Source organism: Synchiropus splendidus, chromosome 15 (genome assembly GCF_027744825.2).
Source record: "Synchiropus splendidus isolate RoL2022-P1 chromosome 15, RoL_Sspl_1.0, whole genome shotgun sequence".
In the NCBI taxonomy this organism is placed as follows: domain Eukaryota; kingdom Metazoa; phylum Chordata; class Actinopteri; order Syngnathiformes; family Callionymidae; genus Synchiropus; species Synchiropus splendidus.
Genome location: NC_071348.1, coordinates 1,466,221 through 1,486,562, shown reverse-complemented (window position 1 = coordinate 1,486,562; position 20,342 = coordinate 1,466,221). Strand labels below are relative to the sequence as shown.

Here is a 20,342-nt window from a genome sequence, read left to right as displayed (position 1 = left end):
TATGATTTTTTTTCCTGATGGTGACAAACATTTATTCTGGTGAAATAAAGCCTGCGCGAATATCACTATTATTTATCACTTTGCCATTTATCTGATATCGTTGACAAGAGTGCAGTATCACAATCCACCACTAGATGTAGCTGTTTCTGCTGTGCGACGCGCAGCCTCCATTCTTTGTGTCTGGCCTCCAGCTGATGACCGTGACCCCCATCTCCGAGCCTGAGGTCTTTCCATCGGCCCGTCAGCTCTTTAAAGAGGCAGAACCGTCCTCCAGGTGTTTTCTCTGGGGTCGCGGACCAAGGTCGCGACGTCATCGTCCACCGTGAAGGAGGTGCAGACCTCCGGCTCTTTTGCTGGGCTGCTGGATCCCACGTGTCCTGCAGCCAGTCTGGGACGGAAGGAAGAGACAAGCAAGGAGCCGCTGAAGAAAGTCGGTCAGGGCGGGACTGTCTGACCCAGAAGTGACGCCACTGTGTGAAGAGCGAGAGCTGAGTGTCCCTTGAAAAGCGGATGAAGAAGATTATTATTATTGATAAAACTCAATGTTTTAGAGCTAGTGAATTCACATTTTAGATAAAGAACACAATGAATGGAAGTTTTACTTGAGATTCTCTTTAAATTAGTGATTTATTTTGGATTAAATAGAGAATTTGCGATGTTTTAAATACGTCATTTAATAATTCAATAGCTTCAATTAACAAAAGAGAATACAATCAATCACTTGAAAAGTATTCATTTTCTTTTCTTTCAGAAGCAAGTGAAGTGGTTTGCTTTGAATTACACACAGTTTTGCTCTTGAAAATATAAAAAATGTGGCAGTATTGTGTACTTCTTCATGTTCATTTGAAAAACAGGAACTTTGATGATCAATTCTCACTTTTATTACAAAACATATGCTTGAGAACAACAGCTACAGTCCAGGTCATCACAGATGTGCATCACATACACCTTTGGTCAAAAAAAGAAGCAACACGGTTTAGAATAAAAAAAATAATAATGCCAAGCAGAAGCGGAGTCCTATGGCGCCTTTGATGGCTGGAAAGGTCAGAGGTCACGACCTAGTTATTTCAGAAATGTCCCCCTCACTTGAAAACTTTCCACAGCCAGGTCTCTTTCGAATGTGCGTCTCGTAAAGTTGGACGTCGTCGGCGTGTTTGCGGAGGGGCGTTTGCTCGTGTTGCCTAGCAACAAGTGCAGGTCGTCGGGGAGAAACTTTGAAGAGCAGCTGTTTGAACAGCGTTGTTGGTGACATAGGTGCGACACACCTGCGACTTCAGGTAACATCGGTGGGTGAAGCGCTAACTCGTGGTCCAGGTTAGTCTCCGACTTGACTTGCACAGACACAGCGGAATAATGTGACACGAGTCGACCAAGAAGGTTGGAGGGCGGCCGAGTGGACTTGGCTTCACGGTGAGTTTAAAGATTCACACTTGACTATTTAAGAACACGAGTCCAGGTCACGACCTGACAAGACGTGTCACATGACCCTGCTACTCTCCACTCCACTGGAAGGATTCACGGTTGAAAAACCTCATCTCAAATCAAAGACTCGTCAATCCCTCTCCGTGACTCGGAGAAAGGACTTGAGTTGATGCAACTCATGAGGACGGTCACGTGACCTACATGTCAGCGTGGCCCAGCTCGGCCGGCTGCCACGCCGTGTCCTCACGAGGGCAGTGGCTGTGGCAGGCGCAGGTCAGGACCACCATGACTGGCCGGCGGCTGACCTTCCCGCCGGAGCAGGTGAACTCCACCAGCGCGGTCTTGGTCCGGTGGGGGGTGCAGCAGCGGCCGTCGGCGCAGGAGCCGCAGAAGCGCAGGCGGTAGGCCAGCACACTGGTGCAGTTCCGGTAGGAGAGGTGGACGGCTCGCTCGCTTCTCACCATCCTCTGGCACCTGCCGCTCCTCTGCAGGACCACAACAGCATCTGTTAGTCAAAGAGGCTCAGCAGAAGCGGAGCAGAGGCTGGTACCGTCGGGCCGAGGGGCACCAGCTGACCCGCCTGCCCGTCGCAGGGCCGGATCATGCACAGGCGACTCTGCTTGACCATCTCGCAGCGGCGGTTCTTGTTGGTCACCCTGGTGGACAGACCCATGCCGCAGGAGCGAGAGCAGGCGCCCCACTCGGTGGTCTGCTCGATGCAGTTCAGACTCGGGTCCCAGCCGTCGAAGCTCACCGTCTCCTCCTGGCGGTAGGCTGCAGAGACACACCAGCGCGTCAGGCTTCCACCCCCGCCAGGGTCTGCGCTGGGGATGACCTTTGACCTCTAAAAACTCTTGATGCACCCCATTCCTTCAACAACTATTGAATGATTCGAGCCCTTGATGGACAATTTCTGATGTTTTTTATCTTTAATTTCTCCCATATTCGTCGCACTACCACTCCACTCTGACTGAGGAACCCCACAAGAAGCCACCACCTGTCTCCCCAGCTAGTCCCTGCCCTCCCTCCCACAGAAAGCAGTCTCTGCTCACCAGCCATGGCGAAGCCCCCGAGAGCGCTGGCCTCCGCCGGCGCCTCACAGACCCACTTCTCGCAGCACTCCCCGGGCACCTGGACCCTCCTGGGCATGGGGCAGTCTGGCCCGGGCAGCATGACGTCGAAGCTGCAGCGCGGCACGCAGGCCACCTGCCCGTCCCGGCACATGCACTGGTACTTGCAGCTGGGGAAGAAGGTCTGTCCGTTCTGGTACACGGAGCCGTCCAGCACGCAGACGTCGGCTGAGTTGGCTGGAAGGACAGGGGGCTTTAGAGGTCAGAAGGTCGGACTCTGATCCGGACACTCACCGACACAGACGCCGGACCGCTTGTCGCTCGCCCTGAAGTCACACTTGAGGCCCCTCTGAGAGTCGCAGGGGTTCAGGTCGGAGCAGACCTGACCTTTCTGACGGGCACAAACCAGGCAGCAGACGCAGTCGTCGATGAGCAGGGGCACACCAGGGGCGCAGGCGGGGGGCTCTTTCGGGCAGTGGCACCTCTGAGGACACATCTGGGACCACACCTGAGCAAACACCTGCCGGACCCAACCCAGTGCTCAATGTTCAGCGCTTTTTGGCTCAAATATAGTATTAAATTAAACTGAAATCAATATTACAATGAAGAGAACTTTCAAGAAATATAAAAATACATTTCACTCTGAATGTTGAGACAATTCAAAGCTGCCCTCAGATCTGCCTTCAAGAGGATTTAGGAACAAAATAAACGATTACATTGAATAAGAATTGACCATCCAAGGACAATAAAAGTTCAAACACTGTTGCTGGAGTGGCACTTTAGACGAGGCGGCTGTGAGAGAGCAAATCTCAGCGGTTCACTCACCTGCAGCGTGAAGCAGAAGGCCAGCAGCGCTCTGTGGCAGCAGCCCAACATCTCAGCAGCAAGTCAAGCAGATCCGCGCTGAGTTCAGTCTGGTGGCGGGTCAGATCCCCCTCCTCACTCCTGAAGCTGTGGTGTTGCTGTGAGCGGGACGCCGGAGAGGAAGCAGCTTATATAGCTGCCGCTGCCATGGCAACCAGAGCTGGAAAATGTTGGTGAGAACACCCAGCGAGAGCAGGAGGAGGGACGCTGGAGGACAGAAGCACTGCTGCAGGATCACTCCCAGGTCGGCCTTTCACAAGCCCCATTGGTGGATAAGCATGAGGATAAATATGCTCTCTTATTCCCAAAACTCCATATCATCCTGGCCACATCGTCCTGGAGAGGTGAGACAGGAAACCACTGCAGTCCAAACAGTCCTGCTGTCCAAGCGTCAAGTTTAATCCAGGACACTTTGTGTCTCATAAAATGAGGCGTCAGCCTCTCGCTGGGGAAATAATCCTCGTCTGCAGGTCTGGGAGAAAAGACCGCAACACACTCTGAATAAGGTTGGCTGAGGTGGGATTGGAACCGATGACCTTCCTGTGGTTCTGGCTTCCATCACCTTCAGTTGAAAGTGTCTAATGTACCTGCCAGTCACTGTCACCCTGACGTGATCTCCAGAGTCTATTTTTGGGGTCCACGTGGGGGACTCCCTTCTCCGGGGCAGGATGTTCCTGTCCAGCTTCTATTCACTCCATTTGTCAGAAGGTGGCGACCCGCTGACCTCTCTCCCCGAAACCCCTCCGGTGAGGTCAGAGTGGAAAGCCAGACCGTCCCAGTTGGACCGTTAGCGCGTCTTAAAATAGCCGCGTGGAAACTGGAGTCAGCGGGGAGCAGTCGGGGTTGCGCTTTGATCCCCACATCTGGTGGTCGAGGCAGCCCAGACCTCCTCGGGAGCTGCTGCACTCTTTTATTAGAGGGACGGAAAGAGATCTGTTTTCCACAGCCTGAAGAAGGTTGCAGGGGCAGCAGCCGGAGCAAAGAGATCCAAACTACAGCTTGCTAGTTTGCAGGTCACATCTCTCCAACGTGCCCCAGTCCATCCTCCCAGGTGGACGGCAGGAGGATGGACTGATGTGGAAGAGCAGACGTAGAGTCTCTACTAGATGACTGAGCTGCCACCCAGATGTTTGGCTGCTTGTTTCTGTGACTCAGGCAGGAGCGAGAGCTCTGCCTCTTGGCTCAGCTCTTCCTCCGCCATGTGAACAAAACTCAAAGACACCAGTCCGATGGCCTCAGCGCCGTGACGGCTCCATTCTTCAGCACCTGATGAGCTCACTGTGCAGCGGCTTCCTTTCACTCAGCAAACATTCCCTCTTGGCTGAGCTGCTCTTCTGGTTGCGTCAATCTCACCAGGTCAAAAGCTTGATTTCTCAGAAGAGCTCACACGTGAAGCGTCCCGGGAGAAAAATGCCAGAAATGCATCCGGACTGGTCGGAAAAAAAAATCCCGGGGCAGCAAGCCGCTTGGCACGTTGACGCGCCGCCATATGGAAGTGGGAAGTTTGGACAAACACTTTCATCAGAGCTGTGAAATATTTGAAGTGCGGCAGGCGAGAGGACGCAGGTGTGGAGGGAGCGCCGGACTCCAGCTCGCCACCGCGGCAGGATCGGTTCATACAGGCCGCAGGCCTCGGTGCCGCCACTGGAGAGGCCACACAGAGAGATCTGAGTTGAGCTGATGACTAGGATCGGCCCTGAAATCCTCCGTGAAACGCTTTAAAAAATTGCCTTACAAATGAGCTTAGCACTCAGATTTGCTCCCCCAGTCAGAAGACACATAGAGGCTCATTGATGATTTGAACCTGTTGGTGTGAGGTGACAGTAGCTGGGACAGCATGAAGCAGGGACCCCACAAATGAGCTTGTTTAGGGTCTCCAGATGTGTGACACCGACTGTCCTGCCAGTGTGTCCAGTCACTCAGCCACAGCGAGGAGCAGTCGAGAACACGTGAACGACACCAGCGTCGCCATGCTACAAGAGCTTCCGTCCAAAAATACCAAATGAAAGTGATTTACTAGCAGGCGGATGCATCTGTGGAATGTCAAGAAGCAGGTCTCATTTGGTGCAGTTGAAGGCTCCGACCGTTTACATGACATCAGCCTCAGCTTGGACATGGACGGAAGGTTTTTCCGCAACGGAGACGGAGGCTGATCATCTTGGGAGGTCATCATGAATCTCTCACTGCAGGTTTATTTGCTGTACGCAGCCCTACATGAGCTGAGACTCCCGGGCAGATGTGGGAGGCCGCGGACCTCCACCGCTGAAGATGCTCAAAGCTCAGGTTAGGAAAGGTGAAAGAAGAAACCTTGGGATCACAGTTGCACCGCCGACAGCTTCACTTTCCACTTTAAACCGTCCGACACTGGACGAACGCCACTTTAAAGAAAAGCTCCAAAGTATCCAAGTGTATCCAGAAATGATACATTTCTTAAAATAAATTAGATTTTAAAAAGTATATTACTGTATAATTCTTAAAAAAAAGTACCAATTATTGGCTCATGATGTAATATTGACATATATAGAAGTGAAGAAGCAAAACTATGAGAGCTCTGCAGTAAAAAGATGCCGAGCTCCAGATGTGCAGCAGAGACGCACCAGTCTGTCTTCACAAAGCCAGAAACACAGTAAAGCCGTGTTTGTCCAGCGAAGTGACGCAGGGTCCGAGGGTTTCTAAAGAAGCTGCACTTGGATTATTGACTCACTGCTGTTTTAAATCAGGCGTTTGTTGGTTCTTGTGTTGTTTATACGTCCAGTGACGCACTTCTCTGTTAGGTCAAGTCTTCTGCCGCCACTAAAGCATCGACTGTGCATCTCTACACAAGTGCGTGGGACGAGACAGCGCGGTCCAGTCACCTGACAGCTTTGTGAACCTCAGCAGGACACTAGAGTGCTGAGGAGAACCCCACAAACATCCCTGCTGCAGGTCGCAGAGGAAGAAAGATGATTATTTACCTGAAACATACATGTTCTGCTCCTGACCTTCAGCCTGAGGCCCGTCCCAGGGAACTATGGCGACCAAATCCATAGATAGTGAATTATGTTTTCAGGTTTGCAGCTCTGGAATGTGCCGATGTTGGGTTTCACCAAGGAGAGGGAGAAACATGCGGCCTAGAAGATGGGAGGTTTTCGGAGGAGAAATTTACAGCATGGCTTATTTGCTCAGGCTCCAACCTTCGCTGGAGGAGCAGAGATGACAATGACGGACAGAGAAGGTGAAGGTGGCACCCCAAACTCACACGGGGTCACAGGTCAACTTGGAGGTCTGACTACAATGATGAATGAAATGAGGAACAAGCGTGGAACAAGAGAGCAAAGGTCACACCCATCATGATTTTCTGCAGGGTCGTGAGGGCAGCAGTCAACGTGAAGAGGCCCAGACCTCCTCCAGCCCACATGGCCCCTTTTCTCAGGGGGCAACATCACTGGGAAGCCAGGATCAGGAGGAGCAGAGGAGAACTCATTCTTGTCCACCAGCTTGGTCTCTGGCGCAGGAACCACAGCAGACATCAGGAGCACAGAACCACGGTTGGATCCTCAGCTACCCCAAGACACTCGGGGAAGGGTCTCATCTTCACCCTGGACAGGACCTTCCTCCATTTCACAGCAGAGGAGCTGATCCTCATCATGACTCTTCTGGAGTCATTTCTGTGACCCACCAGGAAGCATTTCATCCACTCATCTGCAGAAATGACTACTGCAGTACTAAGAACAAACGCTTGAGGGCAGCATTGCGAAGGCTCTGCCCTCACCTCCATCACGCCCTCTAGCGTTCATGTTTAATGCCTCAGGTCTAATTCACATTGAAGGCCATTTATTAGTCCCTCACTGCCTACTCTCCCGTGCCAGTCCACAACTATCCTCATAGGTCAAGAGGAAAAAATAAAGCTCATCATTCAGACACTCAATCCATTTAACATGAAGGTTTCAGCACAAACACAAACCCACATCTCAACATCACTCACTCCTTCCTGAGTCATATCAATGACGGAGACTAAAGAACTTCACTTCAGTGTTTGTTCAGTTGGCAGCTGTGGACCCGCCCCCTGACACCCACACTCAAACACGCCCCTCACTTCACACACAAGCAAACACAAGTGTGTCACCTCCACCACACACACACACACACAGAGTTAGAGGGGATTTTAGCAGGGGATCATTAGCTCCCTTTTAGTGGCCAGTACCTCTTTTATCTCCACGCATCAGTGGTTTTTGTGTTGTTGCTCTTCAAACAAACACTTGAGTGTTTCCTAACCTGGCAGCGTTGTCAAGTCATCAAGCGCCTTGGGTGCCTCCTGCATCGATCTGAAGGAGGACATGAAGACTTGGGCACCAAAACAAGACGTCTCTCAGCAGAGTTATCTCCTGCTCAGTGTCAGCCAGCAGCTTGATGGTGTGTTTCCTCAGGGGAGCTTATCAGCATCAATAAAACTGCTATCAGAACTGCAAGCTAGATTTGAAGCAGACAAGAGCATGCAGCCTCACGACATCACGTCACACACTTAAGAGCATTTCAGCAAAACTGTCGGCGTGTTCCTACCAAAATAAAACCTCCGTCTGGTTAAACTCCACAACTTTCTTCTCATAAAAATATAGTTCCTTAAAAATGTCCCCAGCGAAACTTAAAACCTTAAAAAAATGTATTTGAAAATGTTTATATATTTGGTGCACAAGTCAGTGCGTTTGTATTCTCACTTGTTTCCTCATCACCACACCTTCTGAGCGAGTGGTTCTGAAGTGTTCACCAAGCCGACCCGTCCTGAACGCAGCGGAACCAACATGAGATTCCATGTGGGGGGGAGGACGAAGACAAGGCAGATCTTTCCAGCCATCACCTTTATCTTGACATGCAGGCTACAGTTTAAACACAGCACAGACTTGACTGGGCCAGAACACATACAGTACATCGAGTGCCAAGTTACACATGTATCTTCAGTGGGTATTCTGAAACGAACCATGAGTCTCCCTCCTGACTCAGGCTCTGACTCCTCAGGGGGCCAGTTTGACTCCCAGGCACAGACACAGCTCGTTCTTCTGGATCTTTCCGTCCTTGTTGACGTCGCAATGGCGCAGCAGAATGGCCCGCAACTTGTCCAGATCTGGACCCGTCAGGTTCGGCTGAGGACGAAAAACAGCCCATTACCTGCACTGACACGTGTGAACACAAGGGGGCACACTGTTCTTACCCGGACCAACTCCATCATATCCTTGACAAAGCCGTCCACCTCAGGACCCTCCAGCGCTCCACTCTGACTCTGGAGGAGGACAAGACAGTGAGGCACTGATGGAGAGGCGACACTCATGGTCACGTCTTCAAGATAAAGGATGTTTTAATTCGTCACCAGAGGAAGCAAATGAGGAGGAAAGTGGCCGGCACATGCCCGCGAGTGACTCCGCATGATGACGGTTGTTTAACTTCCTCAATTGAATTAAAGCTGAGGAAGCGCTAACGTCTGCTGCACCAGCACCCGCGGAGCAAATGTAACCACCCCCAGAACCAAACAGTTCAGTGGCAGTGCAGTCAAAGAGTCCAAGCCGTTCACCCGGACAGTCATCGGAACTGACCCAGCTGTAGCACACGGAGCCACTTCCACAATAAAGAGACAGCAAGTGTGAGTGTGCACTCACCACGTCGTAGTGGTTAAAGATCTTCTCAAAGTCCCTCTTCCGCTCCTCTTGACCACAAGCCTGATGAGGAGAGATCAAGTTACACATCCATCACCGTCCCCATCTCAAACATGAAATACCCACATCCATCCTGAACTGGAGCAGGAAGTTCTCCTGCAGGGACAGGATCCTGGAAGACACAACCAGATCACACTGCAGTTAGTGATGGGTTCGGGTCGGAGTGAGACAGTAAAGAGTCGGACTCGCTACCGGGCCAAGTCGTTCAAGTCCAAACGCCCATCCTTGTTTTTGTCAAAGATCTTCATCTGCAGAGAAGGAAAGAAGGTCAGGATGGGGTGCAGCTGTCCACCGGGCTGGGTGTGTGGGTGCGTGTGTACTTGCTATAAGCCAAAACTGGGGTCACTTTTCACAATACTAACCACTAGATTGTGGACAGCCTGAGTTTAATAAGCCTCAACTTGAGGGATAAAACGTCAAAATAATAGGGTCATGATTAGCGGGTTTGTCCTGGTTCAGGTTACCATGGCGTCAGTGTACTCCTCCAGCTTCTCAGATGAAACGTCACGGTGGTGTTGCATGAAGAGATCTCTCACGAAAGCCTGAGGAGCAAGATGGAATGTCGACAGATCATTTTAACAGCTGAAGCTGGTTGTCGCTGGACACAGAGGTCTGTCTGCCGTCACCTTGAGCTCCTGAGCTGAGATGTAGCCACTGCAGTCCACGTCATACTTCCTCCAGATCTGCAGCGTGCGGGAGAACCCAAGATTGAAAAAGCTCAGTGTTTAAACAGAGCAAGTGAAACTCAGTCATGTTTCAATAAATATTTCATTTTAGCGTTTCATCACTTCATAAAGGCCACGTTCTCATCATCACGTGGAGGTGAACTGCTCAGCCTAAGACCTGAGGAAGGAAAGCACCTTCATGAAGTCCACACTGTTGTCCAAGGACGACTCTCGGCGGAAAACCAGCAGGAAGTTCTCGTCCTCGGGCAGAATCATGTTTGCCAGCTGGAGGAAACAAATATGGACACAGTGAATTGATGGCATCAGTTCAAGTCTGTTTTTAACAATGGACATTGTTTCATTAAATATTAACTCGCAGTCTGATAAGTGAAGGTCATAAGTGAGTCGCACACCTGTCAGTACAATACAGAGTCCGACACACCAGCCCAGGACCAGCCCTCCAAGACAGTGAGGGACTGATAATCCTGGCGAAGTGGGGTGCGACACACTGCTGTAGAGGACACAGACAAACGTGGGACGGACGTCATGATTCATGTTCTGTTCTGACCAGCGAACACCGCAGCATCTCCGCCTGGCTCCTCTCCAGCTCCCGATGCCGCGCCCTTGCTCAGTCGCCCATTAGAAGATTAAAGCAGCAACTTCCCTCCATCTCATTTAGATACAAAGAGAAAGTGCGGCAGCTGAATGATTCCTCAGCACGTCTGATGCACCAGACTGCTGCATTCCTGGATCAGCTCTGTGCCAACGAAATGCTCCTGACTGAACATTGTGGTCCAGACTGCAGCAGCTCAACAGGTTGACCTCTTTATTTCCTGCCTTGGTTCCAGCATGAACTTCTTATTAAACTGGTGAGGCAGCAAGACTTGCAGACCAAAACACAAAGAATGGACGGCACAGCCACATTTCAATGGTCGTGTCACTCATCACAGGATGTGGTTTGCTGCTCACTTCCTGTCTAACATGTCACAGAGATGAATGACAGCAACAGAGCTGCATCAATTACAGCAAGTGCCACTGTAGAGAAGCTGGTCATCAGAATCCAACCCTGAAGACTGTCAGAGGCCAATAAACCACCACTCAGCTCAAACATTGGAGGCAATGAAAAGCCTTTAATCTAAAATGCTGCACCACTAATCTGCAGAGTCACTCAAACACGAGACCAGCTGACGCTCACTTTCCATTTCACAGAAAATATCGGCCGTGACATACCTCAGTAAAAGATGATGGGGGAGATATAGAGAGAAGAGAACAGACCAGGAAATGACATGGCAAATGCAATGAAGTGCAGCCGGGAGCAAGACTCCATTTGGGAACTGCCTGCCAGAAACTAGTATTAAAATACATAACAGCGTGTGGGAACGACAGCAGAGATGTGATGAGCCTGCGTTCCACTTCTACTATGAGAAATGACACCTAAAAAAAAAAGTCCAGTTTTTTGCCATGCAAACATCCAGTTTGGGCGCCTTCCATCACCTTCACCTGCCTCAAACATCCTGCCTGACTCCTCCACATGACAACTTCATCTCTGAACACACATCATGGCAGTGACTAAAGCTTTTCTTTCACCCTTGCTGCTGCTCAAACATCACAGCCATGGCCACCCTGCCTGCACCCTCTTCTTCACCTCCTTCCTCTAAGTCCATCACTATTGAATCTACCAACGGTCACAAACTTAAGGATGCAGTGCAGAGCACAAGAAATTCACTGGAGATACACCGAAGTGATGTCATCCTAGTGATGTCATCGGGCACACATGACTGGGGGGAGGCCCAGGGGCAAATCTGGCCAGCACTGGAAAGACAAAGCCTCTCAGTTGATCAGGAAACTCCTAGGCATTCCAGAGAAGAGCTGGAGGACGTTTCTGTAGGAAGGAGGTATGGGCCTCTTCATTTGAAGTGCTGCCCGCCAAAGAACAGAGTGTGACTCTATTTCAGTCACACACAACACAAACCTCCTGAATCTGCAGTCTCCCGTCCGCAGTGACATCGTAAGCCGACATGAACCTCTGCTTCAGTCTCTGCACTCGTTCTTCAGTCACTTTCCCCTGGTGAGAAACAAAGTCACTCTTGCAGCGTTAAACATGCAGAAGAAGGAAGCTCTAGTTAGAGAGTTAGAGAGAAGAGAATTGTTGGTTGGATCTGGTCAATTCTATGGTTGATATCACAGGATAAAAACATTACTGATGAGTCACAGATACTTCCAGTCGTCACCATGGCGATTCATGTTTCTTTTGAGCTTCAATGTCAAACTGCATGAACATGAGCACAGAGCAACCCGGCAACTGCTCATCTGACGTTCCAAACCTCTGTCTCACTGCTTCTGTTCAGTAATTATTTCCCAAGACTCCCATTAGAATCATGCATTTTCATCAATATTTTAATCTTTCAGTTTCACATAATAAAAATCTTTATTTTTATAAGAATGATTTCTTTTCCTTATTAACACGTTTCTGAAAGTATTGTTTGCAAAACTATTTTTACTTTACCTTATACAGTAAAAACAATATTAAAAAACACTATGAAATATGTTTCATTATTTTGCAAATGGTTCTCCTGATGATATTTTCTGTGATACCACGAGAATTAACATGAATAGAATGCTGCATCCTTATATAACATCATGTGGCCTGAATTAAATTGAAGTAAAATGTTTAGAAAAGGAGCAGAATCAGGCCAGAATCCACGAGTTTGGTAAAAACTGACACTGGTACGAAGCAGCTCCTCGTGCGTGTATGAGAAGACAGAGGAATACTGCACTCATCCCCGAGGCATTAATGAGTGCAAACAGACATGTGGTTGGTGGTCTGTTTGTTCTAGTGCAATCCCATTAGTATCCAAGGAAGTCCATACACACACATCCACACGGCTACCACTGGCTAAATAAACAATCTTTTTAGCCTGCTTTTAACCCAGGGACTTTCTTTAAAACGTTCAACTGAGCTTTTCTACTTTGGTCCACGGACACACCTAACTGGACCGCTCCCTTCCACTCTCAATGGCAGCCCCTGGTCTCCGACAGGATGGACGACACGAGTCTTTAACCAGGTGCTTTACCATCTCATTTTCATGCTCATGAAATCCAGCATATAGAGAAGCAACAAATCTGCTCTGGCATCAGTCAGTGGCCTGGATACGCCTTAATGACCATGTGCTCCAGTTCAGACGGTTCTAATGGGAAATTTACAACCTTTATCAGACACTAAGAATGTCAAATGTTTTCTTTCTTTCGACATCACTCTTTAAAATATTAAAGTACATTTTAATTTAAAGTTAGTTCAGATCAGCAAACATTAACTTCACAATTGTATTGTTAACAACACACACAATAATCAACCAATTTAATACATTTCCATTGTGATTTCATGGCAGTTTTGCTGATTTCTGAGTTTGGATTATTAATTTATTGATTTTACCAATTTTCTAAATTGCTTTTGCAGGACTAAGATACAGAAAACAGCATAATCAGAAGCAAAATCCTCTCTATCTATGACTGATATTTATGAAATGAGCTTACCTGAGGACCCAGCCTTTTCATCATGTGACGGAAAAACTCATCAAGCTCTTTTCCCTCAATATAGCCATTATCTGCCAGAAACAGTCTCAGGTTAGAAAGTAGTACACTTCACTTGTTTTTGGACAAAGAGAGATGCTGCTGACAGACTTAAAGTTAAGCATTAAATATTCAACTCGCTCACCGTCAGCATCAAAATGCTGCCAGATCTCCAAGAATCCCGCTGCGTCCAGCTTGTCGAAGGCACTTTCCATTTTAACACGAGAGAACAAGTCTGGTTTTGAAAATTGAAGTGGGGCAGAGCGAGAGGAGAAGTCAGTGGCTCTGGTGAGCTGCTGTCAGCAGACAGTGGGTTCTGTGTGTGGAAACCACACCTTCTGTGTCTCAGTCTCTGAGGAAGCTGCCACCCGATGGTCGCCTCGGTGAATGGCATGGCCCGTCATCAGGGTAATGCCTCACACCTGTCCTGCCGGGGAATAAATCACAGGCTGCAAGACTGTTTGTCTGAAGAACAATAATGAGGATGAAGAAATGACAGCTGATCACATGCTGACTAACTATTTTGACTGAAACTACCAAGGGGGAGGACAAATCTCAAGGGTCACCAGAATCCTGCTTCACAAACAGACAAATCTTCCAAAACATCTCCGGTTTCCAAAAACAGCTTGAGGAGGGGCGGGGGCTGAATTGGCTTGGAGATTTGGAGCTGAGCAAAGCGGCCAATCTTTATCCAAACAAGGGTTAGTGGCACCAAACTGTGGTGACCCAGGAGCTGCCTCTCGGGAAACAGGCCCAGATTTACACCAGGAAGTTGGTCACCGTCTCAGTAACTGGTGCTGACCACTGCACAGGGGCTGGTGATGACACCAAGGTCCACGCTGAAGTTGGTAATATTGCGATTCATGAGTTTTTGAATGAGCTGAACACAGTATTTTACAAACGGTTCCGAGGACCCAACCATTGAGATCAGGGCGTTTCCGCTGACGTCATCAGGCATCGCCACTTGGCTTTTACTTCTGCTTAAAAATTATTTGCATTAGCGTGATAAAAGAAGAGAAAATCAAGTTACCGCAACAAGGCGTTGTTACTTTAACAACTCTTGTTATAATTGAAACAAAAACGCAAACGCTTGAAGAACGGTAGCGATGCTAGCTATGCTAACCGCCAACAATAAATGACGTCACATTTGAACAGAAACGCTCCACAGCAGTCATGCAACTATTAGAACATTCTTTAACGAACGTGGAACTTTACGTAGCTTGGGATGAGTTTACTTGACCTTCAGGAGGACAGTTCCTCAAACACGCAGCGGCCGAGCAAGGCAAGTGTTCCAGGACGGAGGCCAAGCCCCGCCCCCTCACCTCTTACGTCACGTGTCAATGTTTTTCTATGGTGTGTGTGAACGACAGTGAGTCGACGTCAATCACCAAACGCTATAACACTGAAGCTTGTAAAACTCATTTTAATCATTGTTTTTATTTGCATCAGAAAGTGTCCAACACCAGCAGAACGACTACAAACATAAAGGAAAATCACTGATGATGTGCAAACAAGTCATTTGTATTTATGCAGAGCGTCATTATCTTGAATGAATCAGGAGGAAAACATTACGGCGTCACACAGAACGAGAAAGAATTATTCACTTATGAACATAATGTACATATGACAGAGGCGGACACCTCGACATTAATCCAAATAACTTATCAGTGTACTTAGTACCAAACAATTGTGTGTGAATATGTCACAGTGTGTATGTCACACACGCCTTTTAAAAACGTATATACAACGTACAGTTACATCATGCAGTCACACACACAGAGAGTCAAGAGTCTGGACTAGAGCTCAGCTTCACTGGAGAAAACAGGAATGTTTAGCAAAGTCTCAATATGACGAGAAACCACTCAGCTGCTTTCAAAAATCCCGGTAGCTGTAGGAGGAGCTTCGGGAGAAAGGTACGAGTGCGACAGAGGACACAGAGGCAAGTCGGAAACACCTGAATCTCCGTAGATTCATGTGTTGTCTCCAACTTATTTTAAGTTCTCAGAGCTACGATAATCGTTTGACAGATGGACTCATTTCTCCAAACAGGCAACAACAAGGCGACGTACTAAAAGCATCTTAAATCACTTGTGCTGCTTCACGACCTGTTCTGGGCTTTGTTCAGAACACCGTTAGGATATTGAATTTGAAGTGTTAAAGTGCAAATGCTCACTCAAGTGCACAAAAATAACCTCCACCACTTCCATGCACGGCAGCGAGAGGGACATCAGAGAAGAACTTTGAATGTGTCCGACTCATGACCAGCAACTTCAGGGGAAGTGTCTTTGGCCCAAACAGTGGCTCTAAACGTGAAGGCTGAGTGTCCACTCCGTCACAGTGCAAAGACACAAGTTAAATAACAGTGCTAGAGCCTCTTTGACTGGGCCTCACACACACTCCAGGAGAGTTTATCTGGTCTGCAAATATAACTGGCTGAGAGTGATCTGTATTGATGCTGATATGCTCAGCGCAACCTGGATTTTCCCGCTCAAAACAACAATTGCATAATTGATTGAACAAAGAGTGTAGAAAAGACTGGTGTACAGTACAGTGATAGCCTGCTGAGTTAGTCCCTGGAAGACAAGCAGCTGCAGAGTTAGTGGGTTTCTAACACGCTTTAACATGTTCACAGCTTCTCCTTCTGCTTCCGAGCCACAGGTGATGGATGCAGTCGTCTTCTGCTGAAGACAGCGCCGTGATCACGGAAGTGTGGAGCTGTTTGGTTTAGTAAAAGCAGTCCATTCATTTCAAAACTTTCTATTTTGCAGTACAAACAAGATCATGCTGATTATTTAGCTCCGCCCCTGACAGTTCCGCTCAGATCAAAATGAAGTCTTTCTCCACCTCCTCTGCGGAGTCAGAGGACTTCTTCCGTGTGGCGTGGCTCTTGTCTGGTTTGGAAGGTGTGTCCCGGCTCCTGAGCAGATCCTCGGTGGTAGTGCGGAGAGGGCTGGACCGGTCCACAGAGTCGGCCGATTTCACTGGACACAGAGGAGTCAAAGATGAGTGAAAGCCAACAGGTAGTGTCAAGCAGTGCGTCTGAGCTCAGAGCTCAGTCCAGCGCTCACCTTCCTGAGGTCCTGTCGTCTGGAAACTGTTGTGCCCCTCCTTCTTCAGTGAGGACGGCAGGACGGTCATCTTCGGGGACAGCCCACCACAAGGTGGGTCGGAGCTCTCATCTGGGAGTCAGAGAACAGAGTCACAGCGGGGTCACCACTGATCAACGTCTCGTACCTGTGCTGCGACTACTGCTCGTCCTCGGTTTCTGTGGTAGGGTGGGGCGGGCCGCCAAGGCCGGCTTCGGTCCCTGCGGCACCAGTGGTTTGGGACTCACTGGGCCGCCGGGGGAACTTGAGGATGACGGTGCTCTGGGACGAGGAGCTGGATCTGGTTTTGCCTCGACACGAGGAGGCGTTTTCTCAGGAGAGCCTGTAGATGAGCACCACTCAGGACATTTCCCAAACTGACAAGGAGAGAAGGTTGAAGTCCCACTCACCTGAGGAGTTGCTGTCGGGTCTGTCCGGACTGGACGACTTGAGAATCCAAACACAAAAAGCCATTTTATTAAACTCAACAGCTGAATGATGTTTGAAACTGAACACAATTAAGATTCTGCATCCTGATCATGACTGACTCTTATGGAGCTTGTACTCATAACTCTGGTCAAGAGAGCTCTCTCGCCCCCTACTGGTGACACCACACAGTTGCTGCAATAACGCTGAAGGACGTGAGGATTTTATTGGCACATTTCACACTCATCCTTCAAGCGATTGTGACCTCTCCTGACGCAGCCAGGTTCCACAGCTCCAGAGGGTTGTGATCTAGATCAGGAACCTTTTTGATCTCGGGGGCCACCTTTCCCAGAACAAATGGGTTTGGGGCCCATTCAAGCAATAAAACGGATTTATTACTGTAATTACTTATTTCTGATTTCAGAATTACTGATTTCATTTTGTTCAATAACCAGAGATGTAAACAAACCAAAACCTTGTGAAATGACATGAAACCATGCGATCAGCGCAAAGATTTGTCATCGAAAGTCCAACCAGCAGCAGAACTGAATAAAATAATAATAACACATCTAAATATAAAAAAATATTTGTCATAAATGAACTCTAAAGAAGATAAGTAAAGTTTTTGCTGTTGGGGGGCCAGCAAGAACTTCTCCATAGTTGGTATCTATCACAGATTTGCAGCAGTCAAGTCAATTCACTGACTCACTACTGCTGCCCTATGTGGCTCATGGATTCAAACTGAGCGTCTCGCAGCCCAGAGGTGTAAAACAAACAATTTCTAGTGGCCCTCCAGGGGGCGCTCACGGCCCATGGGCCCCGGCCTAACTTAGGAATCACTGATCTAGATTACACCGCCTTCAACCTCCAAAAGACTCTCGAACCCCCATTCAAGCCACTCATATATGACTCAAATCAGACCCGCCTAAATGGAATGTGATCTACAGTTCTAGAGTTCATCAGTCCATTCTATGCCTGCTATTGACCAACAATGAGCTGCTCTGCTCTGCTATATAGACTTCCACTCCAATCACAGTTCCTGCCTGGTCGTAGTTCAGAGCCGCGTCTCTCTAAGAGGATTAGATGATGTCACACAGAGAAGCTGTTTATCAAATTACAACTTTCCACTCCACCGGTGAGTCGGATGGATCTCCTCACCTTGTGTGCTCTCCTCTCCTGCTTGGCCTTCATCTCTGCCAGGAGCCCGCTGCCCATCATCTGCATGCCCGGGTATCTTCTGCCACCTTGCGGGCTGCCTCTGCCGTCGGACCCCTCCCAGGGTTCGTCTATGGAGTCCGGCGTCCGCAGCTCTTCCGAACGGTCGGAGCTGCTGCTGTAGTCGGCAGGCAGCGAGCGGCTGGATGAGTCTCTGTGGAGGAGAGAGGTTCAACGCCAAGTACATTAGGCAGAGAGAAGAACACCAGACGCTGAAGTCTACCTGGATTTGGGCTCTGGAGCCGGGCTCTTCACCACCACCTTCGGGGAGGAGGGCTCCTCCAGGATACTGGGACCTCCCGGGGTCCCTGAGGACACCAGTGGGACTTGGATTTTCTCCGACTTATCCGATTTATCCGACTTGTCGGATTTAGTGGAGCGCTTGATGAGGTTGAGGAATCCTCCTTTACTCTTCTTCTTCTCTCCATCCTGAGACTCAGAGCTCTTCAGTGATCTCCTGCAGGGAAAAACCTGGGTCATTCCTCACGGGATTAAGATGCCAACAACCTGGCCAAAGCAGCATTGCGACAGTGAAAGCAGAAACCAGCCCATCCTTACTTGGAGTCCATCTTGGTGACTTTTTTCGAGAAGAACTCATCCACACCTTCGTCCACACGCCCCATGAGGCCATTCTGCTCCCCCTCTTGTGAGTGAGTGCTGTTGATTTGCTGTGTAACACATCGAAGATGAGAAAACAACATCACAGAGGAGCGTTGAGTCTGTGACACTCACAGGGACTTTACTGGAGTTCATCTTCTTGTTCCTGCGAGGCCTTAGTTTGGTGAAGTGCTGCAGCTTCTTCTCCTCCTCAGACGGAAGCTCCACCATCCCGGCTGCAGGGCGCTGCTCCGGCTTGGGCGGAGTCTGAGACAGCGTGTCCTCCACGTGGACAGGTACGTCTTCCAGCGCTTTGTCCAGGTCAAACTCCATCTCTGTGGGTGGATGGAGGAGCATAAAACCTCGTGGGTCCATTTTATAGGTTCAAGAAAAGGCGTGTTTTACCAAAGGCACGAGAAACTGGCCGCAGCATCCTGCTGTGGATGCTCTTCCTCTTGGACTTCGGAGTCATCTGGAAAAGAAGGAATTAAATATAAAAAAAGATAAAGCACTACTGTGACGTCAGGTTTGAGTTTCATTTCTTCATTAGAAATGTTTAGTAGTATGAGTGTCACAAAAAAGTTTGTACTAAGGTCGAAGAGAAAGTTTCATTATTGCTATTATTTACATTAAATTTCCCTTTCCAACTGGTTGTTTTAGAAACGAATTGCCGATCAGTTCACACACAGCAGCAAGACACAAGAGAGATCCCAGAAAGACTAGTTTCCCTCCCGGGATTTCAATAGTGCACATGACTTTTTCAAAAGAAGAAACTTCTTCTCCACTCAGCTGTTTGACTAAATGGGCCGTGGGCACACAGTGCACATGCTATTTGGGGTTCCAATGATACAACCTGGAATCTCTTTGGTCTAAAGAACACCCACCAGCAGGGGGCAGAAGTGACGATGAAGCCATTATTAGATGATTGTGGAGATTCTGCAGAGCAGGGTTTAGTAGAAAAGAAGCGCTGTGATGAGCTCAAGTCAGAGGGGGGTAACTTGTTTGTCCTAAATGAGGCAGCAGACAGTGGAGAGGAGGTCAGGAGCCGCGGTTACTTACACTGGTGCAGCACAGAGTCTCCATGAAGCAAAAGAGGAAGAAGAAGAAAAAGGCAGAGGCGAGAAGATGTGAAGAGATACCGGCAGTTTAAAGAAGGAAGAGGAGAGAGCATAAACAGAAGCAGAGCGGCTCACAGAAGGAACATGAGAGAACCGGTGGAGACGGAGCGCATGCATCGACGCCGACCAGTGACGGACAGATGCTGACCTCATCTCTTTTCCTTTAGCTTCATGTGTGTCTGTTCATGTGCTATGACCTCTGGAATGGGATTTTCCCCAACAGTCAGACTGCTTTTATTGGCCATAATATTATGACCACCTGCCTTTTGAGGGCCCCATTTTTTCAAGTTACTCTAATTGTATCGGAGGTGCTGAGACGCTAGAGGGCGCTGTTCTGTGAGCGGCATACCCTAGGTATATGAAATACGGCTGCTGTTTTTAAGGTTTAAAGTGCAAATGTATTCAAATTTTAGTAGTTGGTATCTAATACGGAGATACACGCTTTGGCTCTTCCAGCTAATAGAAATAAAACTGGCGCATCCATGAATCGCTCTGGTTAAAAGCAGTCAGGGTCACATGGCTGCGCATTAAACCATTTACCAAGATTAAAGACAAACTTTAAAGTCCAGCTTACGAATTCAAATCCCCACAAACACGACCACCACAAACTCTAAATCCACCGCAG

At 48.7% G+C, this 20,342-nt stretch overlaps 3 protein-coding genes across 9 annotated transcripts in view; all 3 read right to left on the bottom strand.

Moving 5' to 3' along the window:
* Positions 1 to 909: 909 nt before the first annotated feature.
* On the bottom strand, positions 910 to 4,165 carry LOC128772140 (CCN family member 3-like). Its single transcript, XM_053888244.1, has 5 exons — positions 3,318 to 4,165; positions 2,787 to 3,012; positions 2,475 to 2,729; positions 1,999 to 2,196; positions 910 to 1,927 (listed from the first exon to the last, which is right to left on the bottom strand). The coding sequence occupies exons 1-5, from the start codon at positions 3,366 to 3,368 to the stop codon at positions 1,620 to 1,622; spliced, it is 1,038 nt and encodes a 345-aa protein (XP_053744219.1). The 5' UTR covers positions 3,369 to 4,165; the 3' UTR covers positions 910 to 1,619.
* Positions 4,166 to 8,156: 3,991 nt separating this feature from the next.
* Positions 8,157 to 14,581, bottom strand: scgn (secretagogin, EF-hand calcium binding protein). 4 transcript variants are annotated; one of them, XM_053888020.1, is made up of 13 exons: positions 14,491 to 14,581; positions 13,611 to 13,697; positions 13,421 to 13,510; positions 13,240 to 13,310; positions 11,678 to 11,770; positions 9,901 to 9,990; positions 9,667 to 9,723; positions 9,505 to 9,582; positions 9,233 to 9,288; positions 9,107 to 9,152; positions 8,984 to 9,043; positions 8,542 to 8,610; positions 8,157 to 8,473 (listed from the first exon to the last, which is right to left on the bottom strand). In XM_053888020.1, exons 3-13 carry the CDS (start codon positions 13,488 to 13,490, stop codon positions 8,345 to 8,347), a joined length of 819 nt encoding a protein of 272 aa, XP_053743995.1. In that variant the 5' UTR covers positions 13,491 to 13,510; positions 13,611 to 13,697; positions 14,491 to 14,581; the 3' UTR covers positions 8,157 to 8,344. The 4 variants fall into 4 exon arrangements, with proteins under 4 accessions (XP_053743995.1, XP_053743994.1, XP_053743997.1 ...); XM_053888019.1 differs by having other exon boundaries at positions 13,611 to 13,702; positions 14,491 to 14,552; XM_053888022.1 differs by having other exon boundaries at positions 14,516 to 14,538.
* Positions 14,582 to 14,692: 111 nt separating this feature from the next.
* The window catches only part of LOC128771665 (F-actin-uncapping protein LRRC16A-like), a 34,440-nt gene continuing 28,790 nt past the window's right edge, over positions 14,693 to 20,342 (bottom strand). For 2 of the 4 annotated variants that reach the window (XM_053887235.1, XM_053887236.1), the window contains exons 30-39: positions 19,659 to 19,676; positions 19,005 to 19,071; positions 18,735 to 18,934; positions 18,561 to 18,670; positions 18,226 to 18,459; positions 17,946 to 18,156; positions 16,772 to 16,808; positions 16,510 to 16,704; positions 16,344 to 16,454; positions 14,693 to 16,256 (exon numbers count right to left, since the gene is read on the bottom strand). In XM_053887235.1, the coding sequence (XP_053743210.1) occupies positions 16,093 to 16,256; positions 16,344 to 16,454; positions 16,510 to 16,704; positions 16,772 to 16,808; positions 17,946 to 18,156; positions 18,226 to 18,459; positions 18,561 to 18,670; positions 18,735 to 18,934; positions 19,005 to 19,071; positions 19,659 to 19,676 (1,347 nt within the window). In that variant the 3' untranslated portion in view covers positions 14,693 to 16,092. The remainder of the gene's footprint in view (positions 16,257 to 16,343; positions 16,455 to 16,509; positions 16,705 to 16,771; positions 16,809 to 17,945; positions 18,157 to 18,225; positions 18,460 to 18,560; positions 18,671 to 18,734; positions 18,935 to 19,004; positions 19,072 to 19,658; positions 19,677 to 20,342) is intronic. The other 2 variants (XM_053887237.1, XM_053887238.1) reach the window with 1 other exon arrangement.

Bases quoted from the DNA above. Each gene is read 5' to 3' on its own strand.
- LOC128772140 (XM_053888244.1), bottom strand. From the start codon at position 3,368: ATGTTGGGCTGCTGCCACAGAGCGCTGCTGGCCTTCTGCTTCACGCTG. The intron at 2,197-2,474 runs GTGAGCAGAGAC...GTGTCTCTGCAG, and splicing joins CGGGGGCTTCGCCATGGCTG to CCTACCGCCAGGAGGAGACG. The intron at 1,928-1,998 runs GTCAGCTGGTGC...TTTGACTAACAG, and splicing joins GCCCTGCGACGGGCAGGCGG to ATGCTGTTGTGGTCCTGCAG.
- scgn (XM_053888020.1), bottom strand. From the start codon at position 13,490: ATGGAAAGTGCCTTCGACAAGCTGGACGCAGCGGGATTCTTGGAGATC. The intron at 11,771-13,239 runs GTAAGCTCATTT...GTTTCTCACCAG, and splicing joins TGAAAAGGCTGGGTCCTCAG to GGGAAAGTGACTGAAGAACG. The intron at 9,583-9,666 runs GTGACGGCAGAC...CTTGCTCCTCAG, and splicing joins TCTCAGCTCAGGAGCTCAAG to GCTTTCGTGAGAGATCTCTT.